Raw genomic sequence first — 11941 nt, forward strand, 5'->3', positions numbered from 1 at the left:
TTGAAGTACGGACTGAGCCATAAAACTACCGCAATATCAGGTTTAGCTCAGTTTTGTCCATTTTTACTAGATCCGTTTTAATGTTGTTTTGTCCCAGCCAGTCTGTAAAGCATTTTACAGCCCATTTAGTTTGGCGAATGGCGTTGGGTTAATTTCTGGCTGATTCCAGGTTGTTTAGCTGTTCTTCTGTCACAGCTGCCGACTGAAAAGCTGCTCAGTGGTGATGACAGTTTGGGAATTTAGTGTAGTCTCATTTTGAGAGTCAAATGTGATCTTAAAAGTATCCATTTTCTGTTTGTGGCAAAGTAAGAAGTAAAAACGTTCAAATGGCTCCTACAGCTGTCAAAGTTGTTGCTTTATACAACTAACTGTTGTATAAAACATAACATATTCTGGTTTTGCTGGTGACCAGTCATGCTGGTTTTTACAGCAGGGGTACATTAGCCTTATGCAACAAAACTAAAGAAGAAAATTTTTGGACACCAAACATCTCTTGGCCTGTTGACTACATTTGGGGTCAGAGGGAATCTGGGTAAACCTGGATTTTTCCAAACTATTCCTTTAAACAGTAATGACTGTTAAGATGATTGTGTTCACAGTGATCAGCACCACTGGCTGGGCTATTTGAGACGCCGGCCCTCCTTTTGCCTGTTTGCATACGATCCCCTGCACATATTTCGGAAGCCCCCAAGTCCCTTAAGTGTTTTCACACACACGCACACACACACACACACACACACACACACACACAGTCTCCCACATCTTCATTCTAGAGGACTCTGAATGCAGTTCAGTTTGGATATTTTTAAACATGCTGTTATGACAACGGCCAAATGTCCAGCTCTATGATGACCAAGCAGCCATGTGTGGTGGGAGTTTCTTTGTTCCTCGTTGTCTGGTTTGCACTTCCGCAAGCTGTTTTTTCTGGAGACGGCCCCAAAGATTATCCACTGACCCTTGAGTTTGCCTACGGTCAAGCCCTTGACCACTATGCGGCGGAAAACTGGAAAGAAAGCGTCACCTACATGAAGCTGAGCCTCCGTCTGTACCGGCTCATGAAGGAAAGTGTGGCCTTCTGCTGCAACAGCTGCAGACATGGTGATCTAGACGGTGACCCTGCTGTGGGTCAGTCCGCTGACCCGGGGCTTCGGACATTCTGGCACATTCTTCTGCGTGCGTCTTGCGTGAAGAGGTGCAAACTTCGCTTCCCACCCTCTGTGTTCAGATCTCTGAGGAAAGAAATTACAGAGGATTTCGAGAGACGGACGCCATACCAGTATCTACACTTTGCCTATCACGAGGTGGGTGAGCTGTTTTACTTCACAGTTGGAAAAGTTTCTATATATTACTTTATAGAGCAAAAACCTTGTGTTGAATAAAAAGAACAGTTTGGTAAAAAGTCTTACTTGTTTACAAAAAATACCCTCAAAATATTCCTGCTGTCAGAACAAAGCCTCATATCTCCACAATGATAATTTTACAGGAGAAGGAAAAAAGATACTTTACTTTTAATGTAAGTCAATGGAACCAGAATTTTTCCAAGTAATTTTGGGTTGTTTCTGTTGGTCCATTCTTCATAAAATTAACACACAATGTAAAGAGCAACAAGCATTTTCAAATGATCTCAAATAATCTGTTTTGTTCAAACAGTAGCGATATGTCAAAATATGTCACTCCCCTATTTAATCATGTATTGGACACATGTGTTTTTGTGATCATTCAAAGTACAGATCCTTTCACTTTTCACAGAAATAATAAACAACAGTCACTTTATTGCTTTTACGGGACATAAATTGATCTCTATTCATGGAAAGTGCTGATACCATTACCGATGCTAATTAACTTACAGTTCAATCAAAAACAAAATTAACAGACTGTCTCTTTACCCTAATGTAGTAGATCTGCCCTTGTTGGGTGTCTGAAGTTTGCTTCTTTAGTTTGTACTGGAGCTACAAAGCTAATGTAGCTAACAGGTAATGGAAGTGTAAGGACACCAATTTGCACTGTGCAAACTGCAGGCCTAAATCACTATACAACGCCCCTTAAACTGTGTTAAGTAATTAAGTCATTTAAAATAGACTTGCTTGTGTGGTTTCTGACAATGTATGTTTCTTTAAACATGGACAAACGTTGTTTTCAAGGTCCAAGAGAGCATAAGTGACCCCACACGCTCTGACTCAGTGTGATGCTAGCCTACACAGTTAGCAGACATAACAGAAATGGCAGGTAGTGTTCAAAACTAGTTACCCAGAACTATGTGGTAAGCATTTTTGTCACGGTTGTGTATAGTCTTAATGCAAAAAAGCCATGTCCGGGCAAGTTTACTACTTATGCAGTTTAAGCGACTGAGCACGCAGACAGTGTTCTTTAACAAACTAGTAGCAAAATGCTACTGTTAGCAAACTGTGGGAACTTTGGTAGCTAAATATCCTAAACTAAAAGGTAGCTACGAATGTGTCGTTTCACCAAACCTAAGATAAATTGCATAGAGAACAATGCAGGCCTTATAGCTAGCTATGTTAGCTAGCTAACTGTATCTAGCAAAGGCAGCCTACCTTTAGCTATATCGCTTTGAAAGGGATAAATTGGTAAATTACTAAGGTTTTTATGGCTGCCTGTACAAATAAACTTACATTATCATCTTTAAGTGACTTTATTTGTTCTTGTGCCACCTGTCACAACTCTAAAAAGTCATAAACGTCTTCCTCCTTGATGGAATGATGGAGGATAATTAGCACAGCCGGTGCTCACCACTGGTGCTCACTTGACAGTATTGGGTGCTCACCTGATAGTATCTGGTGCACACCAGACTTTTATCTAAAAAAAAAAACACACCACGTCCCTTCAGGGGCTCCGTATGCTACAACTCATTTTAGCTATGTGAGATGTTTTGTCCATTTTGTAGATAACAGCATGTCATACAGTGTCTTTATCATCATAGTGTTTGTGTAGCATAAGCTTCCATTAGCTACATTAGCCTTGCAGCTCCAGTGCAAAACTAAAGAAGCAAACTTCAGACACCACTGATCAACCACATTTGAGGTAAGAGAAACTGATTGATTTTCTGCTGCGTCCAAACTATCACCTTAAGAGTGAACTCACGTTGAACTCCTCAGCTGAACGAGACGGAGAACGCAGCATCAGCAGCACACACGTACCTGCAGAAGAACCCAAAAGACACACTGATGGTGGAACGCATGAAGATTTACACCAGCATTCTTGGCCTGGAGGTCTCCCTCACCAATCACGAAGAGAGACTGTATGAGGTCAGGCTGGCTTTAATGGACACTCAGAGGGCAAAAACACATCAAGCACATATGACTCGCTAATCAAGAAGGACGGCATTTTCTGTTATTAACCAAAAATGCTGCCAAAATATAGAATTTTCACTATTTAATCACACTTGTATGTATGTATGTATGTTGAATGGTTACTGTTATTGTCCATATGTGAAATCCATATATGCTAACATATGTGACATATTTGAAATCCATATACTGCCATAAGGAGGGAAAGTGTGTAAAACAGATTTATTGGTGAACTGTCACTTTAGATGAGACTGTCTTGTTTGGATGATGACTAATGTGTTTGTGTTTTGTTTAGAGGAGTTTCCTGACCGCTGTGTTGCTGTTGAACTCCGGAGACTACAGTGGCTCTGTCATTGATATGGAAGAGGCACTGAGAGAGTACCTACATGAACATGCTCTGTGCACTGCGGCCTGTGAGGGAGCGGTTGATGTCGTAACGCACGAAGAACTGGATGCTTCTTTAGCAGGTTAGCATTAGTTTCTCTCAACCCTGCAGTGGTAAAACATTGAGAGAGTATTGATTAAATAGTTGGGTGATTCACTTTTTAAATATCCAGGTAGACGATGCTTATTGTCACAACAATATTGTGAAACAATATTGTGAAATCACCCAGGTCTAATTGGTAAAGACATGTGTTGCCTTGTTCTTCTTCACTCATCTGGTCCTGCATTATATTGACCAAAATAATTCACTTTTGTTGGATTACATGAACATCTTCATTCATCGAAACACCCATGGAAACTCATCTAGAGCTATGATTGGTCAGGACACTCACAGCGCACAGTAAAAACACTGTGATTGGTGAGAGGGTTCATTTGCATAACATAACCTGTTGTGATATCAGTACTGAAAAGGCCAATATTGCGATAATGATTGATGAACAAACCATGCATTGTGGAGACCTATCAGTGGCTGTCCCTTCCTTTAAATATAGTATAGGACAAAAGAACAGAAGCTTCAGGCTAGATAAGAACTGAATGCCTAATAGGACTATGTTTAGCTTAACTACTAGTGCATTTTAGGCATACATGAAGTTTTTCTAGTAATCTGTACAAGAACTTTATTTTATTTTACCATAGTTTGATTACTTTTCAGTTAAAAATATGGCACTTGGGGTGTTTAATCCACCATCATCATGATCACTAGCATCAGTGTTCAGTAATATGAATAATTATACCATGTTTTGAGGCTTTTAAGGCACTGATATGTTTTCATTTTCTTTATAGTAAGCTCAGAACATTTTTATCTGTGGCATGAAATCAGTGCTAACTGTACATAAAATGCAGCTACTGAAATAATTCCATACTCCATAATTTCAGCACTAAAAATAGCCAACAATAGCCAACTCTGCTAAATGTCCTGCTGTTTTGTGCTGTTGTTAGTGAATGGCTAGACTTCTTCCTCCTCCCTGTCTAGAGGGCAAAAGATATACAGTGCCACGTAGGGTTCAGAAGCAGCAACTGCTAAAAGTTAAACATCTGCAGCTAGAACTGGACCGAGGAACAGAATGGCATAATCTTTTGATATAAACAAGTTTGATTTCCTTATAGTTATCATTTTATTGCCCAGGCTTAAGTGTAATAACATTACATCATCTCCTATGCCCCTTTTGCAGACACCTGCATTGAGGCTCTAAGGTGTAAGGTCAAATGTGAAGAAAACCTGATGCCCAATGTGGGAGGATTCTTTGTGGAGAAGTTTGTGGCCACCATGTACCATCATCTCCAGTTTGCCTACTATAAAAGTAAGTATGTGAGTATAATGCATGTATACACACAATTATCAACCATAACATTAAACCACCTCCTTGTTTCTACACTCATGAAGCGTTCCAATGCATCTCTTTTCATCTTTTTCTGTCTGTAGTGAATGACGCTCGCAGAGCTGTTCCTTGCGCATCCAGCTACATGCTGTTTGACCCTTCAGATGAAGTCATGCAGCAGAATATGCAGTACTACCATGAATACAGGCAGCAGTGGGGTCTACAGCAGCATCACTTCTACCCACGACCGGTCAGCACAGTCCAATTAAGTCAATAGTTCAGCGAAAAATCTAATTTAGATGAATTTGAAGACACATCACCAGAAGCCCTGGGCAGTTCTCGAACATGTTAGACTTAGTGTAGCTCACTCACTTAATTTTTGCCATATTCTACTGGAAATTAGCTATTTTGTTGATTTAGAACATTAACTATGAGCAAGATCAGCCAACATTAATATAGGTTATTAGAATGTCATAATGTCTGCCTTTTTGTATTAGTTTATAACTGGACTTACTCTGAATTTCAACAGACAAATGATTAAGGTTGGGTGTCTTTCAAACTCAAAGCTATTGCCAGTTATTGACACACACACAGAGGTATGCAGAGTATCCTAAACCCATACTGCATCGGTACTTTGGTAAAATACTTACTGAAAGAGGAATTCCACCAATTTTTCAATATTTCTGAATAATTCAGTCACTGAGACATAAACAGAGTCATTCAGAGTGGTTTGATGTGTAATGGTTCATTGTAGATAAACTTACAGGCTCTGATTTCTTTACAGTGGTGCTGATAGGAACCAGGGGTCACCATGACAACACAAATATAGCCATTTTATTTAGTATCCAAAACCACCAGTGAACCTACACGAGTCTTCTGAGTTTATATATGTAATGATGATGATAAAATAGTGGAAAATCTGAAAAATCCTCGAATGGATCAAAATACATTTTAGGCAAAACTTTATCACAAAACTATCATATGACATCAGAAAAACATTTCATGTAATAACTTTCTGTGAGGGAGCTTTTAGAGGTGGACGTCCGGTTCCTATCACCACCACTGAACAATTCTGATTCGTTAAGTTTCTCAACAATGGAGCATTTCACACCAAACCACTCTGAATGACTTTGTTTACATCTTATCCATTCACTTACGTAGAATTTTTGGAAAATCAGTGGAGTTCCCCTTTAAATAAAAGCATTTTATTACTGATAAAACAGCTTTAATAGAAGTACAAAAGTAGCAGGTCAAAACTGGGACACTCCATTTGTATTAAAGATGTGTCTACTCATCTGCTAGAGCAGTGCTGCAGTGTCTCTAAGGCAAGACTTTCCAGTTTAAAGAGTGGAGCCCCCTTCTGATGATGTATCTTGAAGGTCAGAGTAACTTTTACAGAACTGCTTTGCAGTAGTTTTTTTTCTTCGCTAGCTGGCGAATGCAGAAGGAAATCAGACAACACTTCAGAAAACACCAATCAGGCATAACATTATGACCACCTCCTTGTTTCTACGCTCATTGTCCATTTTATCAGCTCCACTTACTATATAGGAACACTTTGTAGTTCTACAGTTACAGACTGTAGTCCATCTGTTTCTCTGCATACTTTGTTAGCCCCCTTTTACCCTGTTCTTCAGTGGTCAGGACCCCCATGGGCCCTCACAGAGCAGGTACTATTTGGGTGGTGGATCATTCTCAGCACTGCAGTAACACTGATGTAGTGGTGTGTTTGTGTGTTGTGCTGGTATGAGTGGATCAGACATAGCAGTGCTGCTGGAGTTTTTAAACACCTCAGTGTCCACTCACTGTCCACTCTATTAGACACTCCTAGCTTGTAGATGTAAAGTCAGAGACGATAGCTCGTCTGCTGCTGCACAGTTTGTGTTGGTCATCCTCTGGTCCTTCATCAGTGGTCACAGGACGCTGCCCACAGGACGCTGTTGGCTGGATATTCTTGGTTGGTGGACTATTCTCAGTCCAGCAGTGACACTGAGGTGTTTAAAAACTCCAGCAGCACTGCTGTGTCTGATCCACTCAGACCAGCGCAACACACACTAACACACCACCACCACATCAGTGTTACTGCAGTGCTGAGAATGATCCAACACCCAAATAGTACCTGCTCTGTGAGGGTCCATGGGGGTCCTGACCACTGAAGAACAGGGTAAAAAGGGGCTAACAAAGTATCAGAGAAACAGATGGACTACAGTCTGTAACTGTAGAACTACAAAGTGCACCTATATAGTAAGTGGAGCTGATAAAATGGACAAAGAGTGTAGAAACGAGGAGTTGGTCATAACGTTATGCCTGATCGGTGTATCTTATAGTGACTGTGTAACTGTAGTAAATCATCTTCACAATGGTGAAAATTGATTACTCAAATTACAGCAACTACTCAGAGGAGAAGAAGCTAAAGTTAGCAAGCTGGCTAACTGACTATCTATCTTACCTCAGATTGGGTCCTTTTCTCTCACTGAAAGCATAAAAACAGCATCTGCTGTCCATTTTGTGAAGAATAAAGACAGAATTGATGTTTTTTATGATTTTGTTAGATGACTGAGGTAAGAGTTATGCTAATGCTAGCTTGGTTGTATTTATTAGCCTGTAGATCAGCAGCTAGGCTAGCAGTCAGGACAGGCTGACACAAAGCACTTATTAAACTCCTCACACTTAAAAATGATAGTTTTTCAAGGGTTCTTTAGTAAGGAAAATTGTTCTAGCACCAAAAAGGGTTCTTCTATTGTTACAATGTCAAGCTTGTAATAATAGAAGTGCTGTTTGGTCCTATATTGAACCATTTTCAAAAGGGTTCTATATGGAACCATATTCAGCACATTCTCCATCAATCTGAAGAACGCTTTCTGTGCAAAGAACCCTTTAATCATGCAAAGGGTTCTGTGAGTGTTCATGGTTCTATATAGAACCATTTTCTTCATTAAAGAACCCTTGAAGAAGCATTATTAAGTGTGCAGAATGCCTCTGTAAGTTACTGAGTAACTGGTAGAACTGCATTGAACTTCTTTGTACATTCAGTGTGAGAACTAAGACTCGGTTCTTCTCTTTTTGGTTCCTTTTGGCCTAAAATAAAGCTCCAAAGCTCCTGTGTGAGAGGTGAGAGCACCAGCAAAGCCATTCAGGTGGTAATGAAGCTGTTAGTGAGAATGTAATGGTCAGTTCAGAATCTCTGTAAGTGAGAGGACTGCGGGTGGTCAATGAATTTTTCATTGTGCTGGTTGACGGGTGAACTTGTGACTGTTGCACTCCTTAAAAAGTCAGTTCTTTAAGAGTTTTTTAAGAAATTGAATGGTTCTATTTAGTAGCAACTACAGTACACACTTAAAAAGATGGTTCTTCAAGGAAAGAACCCTGAAAGAACCCTCTTTTTGTGTAGAGCAGAACTGGGCTGAGTTTTCTAAAGGAACAAAAGCTGTTCAGTGCTAATAGCTATGATTTGTAGCGTTGTAGCTACTGTACACACTTAAAAAAGATGGTTCTCCAAGGGTTCTTTAGTAAAGAAAATGGTTCTAAATAGAACCATGAATTCTAAAGAGAGCTAATTCATACTTAAATTATTTTTTGCATGGTGAAATGGGTCTATAGCCTGATGGAGAATGTGATATAGATGGATCTATATAGCACCAAAAGGGTTCTTTTATTATTCTGATGTCAAGATTCTAACAACAAGCATGAAATGATTCTATATAGAACAATTCCCTTTACTAAAGAACCCTTGAAGAACCCTCTTTTTTAAGAGTGTAGAGCACAACTGGGCTGGGTTTTCTGAAGGTAGAGAAGCTGTTCAGTGCTATTAGCATGATTTAGCTGTACATGGTTCTATACAGCATCGTATCTTGATATTGTGACAGTGAAAGAACCCTTTTTGGTGCTATTTAGAACCTTTTTTCAAAATGGTTGTTCAGATTGATGGAGAATATGCTGTAGATGGTTCTATATAGCATCAAAAAGGGTTCTTATGTTGTTACAAACTTGACATCGCAATCCTTTTTGGTGCCATATAGAACCTTTTTTAAAAAGGTTCTACATAGAACCATCTACAGCACATTCGATCAATCTGAAGAACCATTTCACCAAGCAAAGAACCCTTAATCATGCACAGGTTTCTTTGAACATCCATGGTTCTAGAGCCATTTTCGGGAACACTTTACTGTAGGGTGCTGTTCATAAGGTTATATGACACCTACATAAGCTTGTCCTAACAACTGCCATGGCCCTACATAACTGTTTATAAATGCTTATTCCAACAGGCGACATCTGTCATAAAGGCTACTTTAGCTGACTTTGATCAAAATTGGCAAACGTAACCTTTATAGCGAATGATGCCTGCTGGAATAAACATTTATGAACAGTTATGTAGGGTTATGTCAGTTGTGAGGACAAGCTTATGTAGCTGTCATGTAGCCTTATGAACAGCACCCTACAGTAAAGTGTTACCCCATTTTCTTTACTGAAGAACCCTTGAAGAACCATCTTTTTTAAGAGTGTATAAAGAATTTCTAATGGCTACACTAGTTTTGTCATGCAGTGTTTTTGTAAGACCAGTGAAATGGAAAAAATGTTATATAATGTTTTTTGTTCTTGGTTCTCAGGAAGCAGAACGATACTTTAATCAAACAGCCACACAGAGGCGGATGCTGGAGTATGCAGAGAAATACCTGCAGCAGCATGATGAGGTATGTGCGCAGGTTAGCTCTGAATGTGTAACTGCACGATCGAGGATCGAGATGAAACCCGTTCTCCCTCTGAAACACAAAATTCTGACTGCAGGATTAATATTGTAGGCATTTTGGTTAAACTTGTACTTGGATTAGATATACTGAGGTACTGTATACAGTAACTTTCTGAATTGTTGTTTTACCGATCAGGCATAACATTATGACCATATGACCATTATGACTTATTGTCCATTTTATCAGCTCCACTTACTATATAGGTGCACTTTGTAGTTCTACAGTTACAGACTGTAGTCCATCTGTTTCTCTGCATACTTCGTTAGCACCCTTTTACGCTGTTCTTCATGGTCAGGACCCCCACAGGACCACCACAGAGCAGGTACTATTTGGGTAGTGGATCATTCTCAGCACTGCAGTGATACTGATGTGGTGGTGGTGTGTTAGTGTGTGTTGTGCTGGTCTGAGTGGATCAGACACAGCAGTGCTGCTGGAGTTTTTAAACACCTCAGTGTCACAGCTGGACTGAGAATAGTCCACCATCCAGAAATATCCAGCCAGCAGCATCCTGTGACCACTGATGAAGGACTGGAGGATGACCAACACAAACTGTGCAGCAGCAGATGAGCTATCGTCTCTGACTTTACATCTACAAGATGGATTGACAGGGTAGGAGTGTCTAATAGAGTGGACAGTGAGTGGACACAGTGTTTAAAAACTCCAGCAGCACTGCTATGTCTAATCCACTCACACCAGCACAACACACACTAACACACCACCACCACGTCAGTGTTACTGCAGTGCTGAGAATGATCCAGCACCCAAATAGTACCTGCTCTGTGAGGGTCCATGGGGGTCCTGACCACTGAAGAATTGGTGTATTTACTCAGAACTTAAACTTCTTTTATTCATTTAGGACGTCATGTGGACCAAAGAGGAACGTTCAGTGGAGAAGAGCATCTCTCTGGATGAGGAGTTTGAAGGAAATGGAGATTATGAAGAAGGCATCTATGCAAAATGGAGTCAGGAACCCAAGAGTAAATGGGACTCTGGAGAACCAGAGAACCGACAACTTATGACAATCTGACAATCTATGTAAGATGTTCTACGTCAGGGGTGCCCAACTCTGGTCCTGGAGGGCTGGTGTCCAGGTAGTTGCCCTACTGAAACACACCCCAAAAAACTGGCATTTAACAGATCAGTTGAATCAGGTATGTTTGAGCAGGTAAATCACCAGACTGTGCTGGACACCGGCACCGGGACCAGAGTTGTTCACCCAGGGAGTTCAGGGATTAAACAGATAAAACTAATATTTTGCTATTTCAGCATCACACACATCATGAGAAAAGCGCATTATAGAAAGTTTATCCAGACTAAAAACATTTGCTGGAAGGCGATGCTTGAGGAATACATTTGTTAAAGCAGAATTTCAACCTAATTTTAGACAGCTGATTGTTTTCATCATATTATTTTGTATAATGTAAAATTGTATCCATCGTCATGATGGCTGTCCTCGTATTATCCTATTTTGTTATCCTATCGGGTTTTATTCAGCACTTTGGGTAATGATGGGACAGAATCGGGAACAAAATTTTGTTGGGCTTTGTCATTTTCGGACAGAATTTTGTTGGGCTCGGGTCAGTTCTGGACAGAATTTTGTTGGGCTCGGGTCAGTTTCAGACAGAATTTTGTTGGGCTCGGGTCATTTTCGGACAGAATTTTGTTGGGCTAGGGTCAGTTTTGGACAGAATTTTGTTGGGCTTGGGTCAGTTTCGGACAGAATTTTGTTGGGCTCGGGTCAGTTTTGGACAGAACTTTGTTGGGCTAGGGTCAGTTTTGGACAGAATTTTGTTGGGCTTGGGTCAGTTTCGGACAGAATTTTGTTGGGCTCGGGTCAGTTCTGGACAGAATTTTGTTGGGCTCAGGTCAGTTTTGGACAGAACTTTGTTGGGCTTGGGTGAGTTTTGGACAGAACTTTGCTGGGCTCGGGTCAGTTCTGGACAGAATTTTGTTGGGCTCAGGTCAGTTTTGGACAGAACTTTGCTGGGCTCGGGTCAGTTCTCGGACAGAACTTTGTTGGGCTCGGGTCAGTTCTGGACAGAATTTTGTTGGGCTCGGGTCAGTTTTGGACAGAACTTTGTTGGGCTCGGGTCAGTTTTGGACAGAACTTTGCTGGGCTCGG

At 40.5% G+C, this 11941-nt stretch overlaps 1 protein-coding gene across 1 annotated transcript; it reads left to right on the forward strand.

Moving 5' to 3' along the window:
• The first annotated feature begins 551 nt into the window (after positions 1–551).
• On the forward strand, positions 552–11195 carry LOC118808887 (endoplasmic reticulum protein SC65-like). Its single transcript, XM_036571770.1, has 7 exons — positions 552–1301; positions 3117–3266; positions 3604–3775; positions 4925–5053; positions 5176–5321; positions 9679–9762; positions 10676–11195. The coding sequence occupies exons 1-7, from the start codon at positions 834–836 to the stop codon at positions 10844–10846; spliced, it is 1320 nt and encodes a 439-aa protein (XP_036427663.1). The 5' UTR covers positions 552–833; the 3' UTR covers positions 10847–11195.
• The last annotated feature ends 746 nt before the right edge of the window (positions 11196–11941 follow it).

The sequence above is a fragment of the Colossoma macropomum genome, unplaced genomic scaffold (assembly GCF_904425465.1).
Source record: "Colossoma macropomum unplaced genomic scaffold, Colossoma_macropomum, whole genome shotgun sequence".
Classification (NCBI taxonomy): domain Eukaryota; kingdom Metazoa; phylum Chordata; class Actinopteri; order Characiformes; family Serrasalmidae; genus Colossoma; species Colossoma macropomum.

Bases quoted from the DNA above. Each gene is read 5' to 3' on its own strand.
- LOC118808887 (XM_036571770.1), top strand. From the start codon at position 834: ATGTCCAGCTCTATGATGACCAAGCAGCCATGTGTGGTGGGAGTTTCT. The intron at 3,267-3,603 runs GTCAGGCTGGCT...TGTTTTGTTTAG, and splicing joins ACGAAGAGAGACTGTATGAG to AGGAGTTTCCTGACCGCTGT. The intron at 9,763-10,675 runs GTATGTGCGCAG...TTATTCATTTAG, and splicing joins ACCTGCAGCAGCATGATGAG to GACGTCATGTGGACCAAAGA.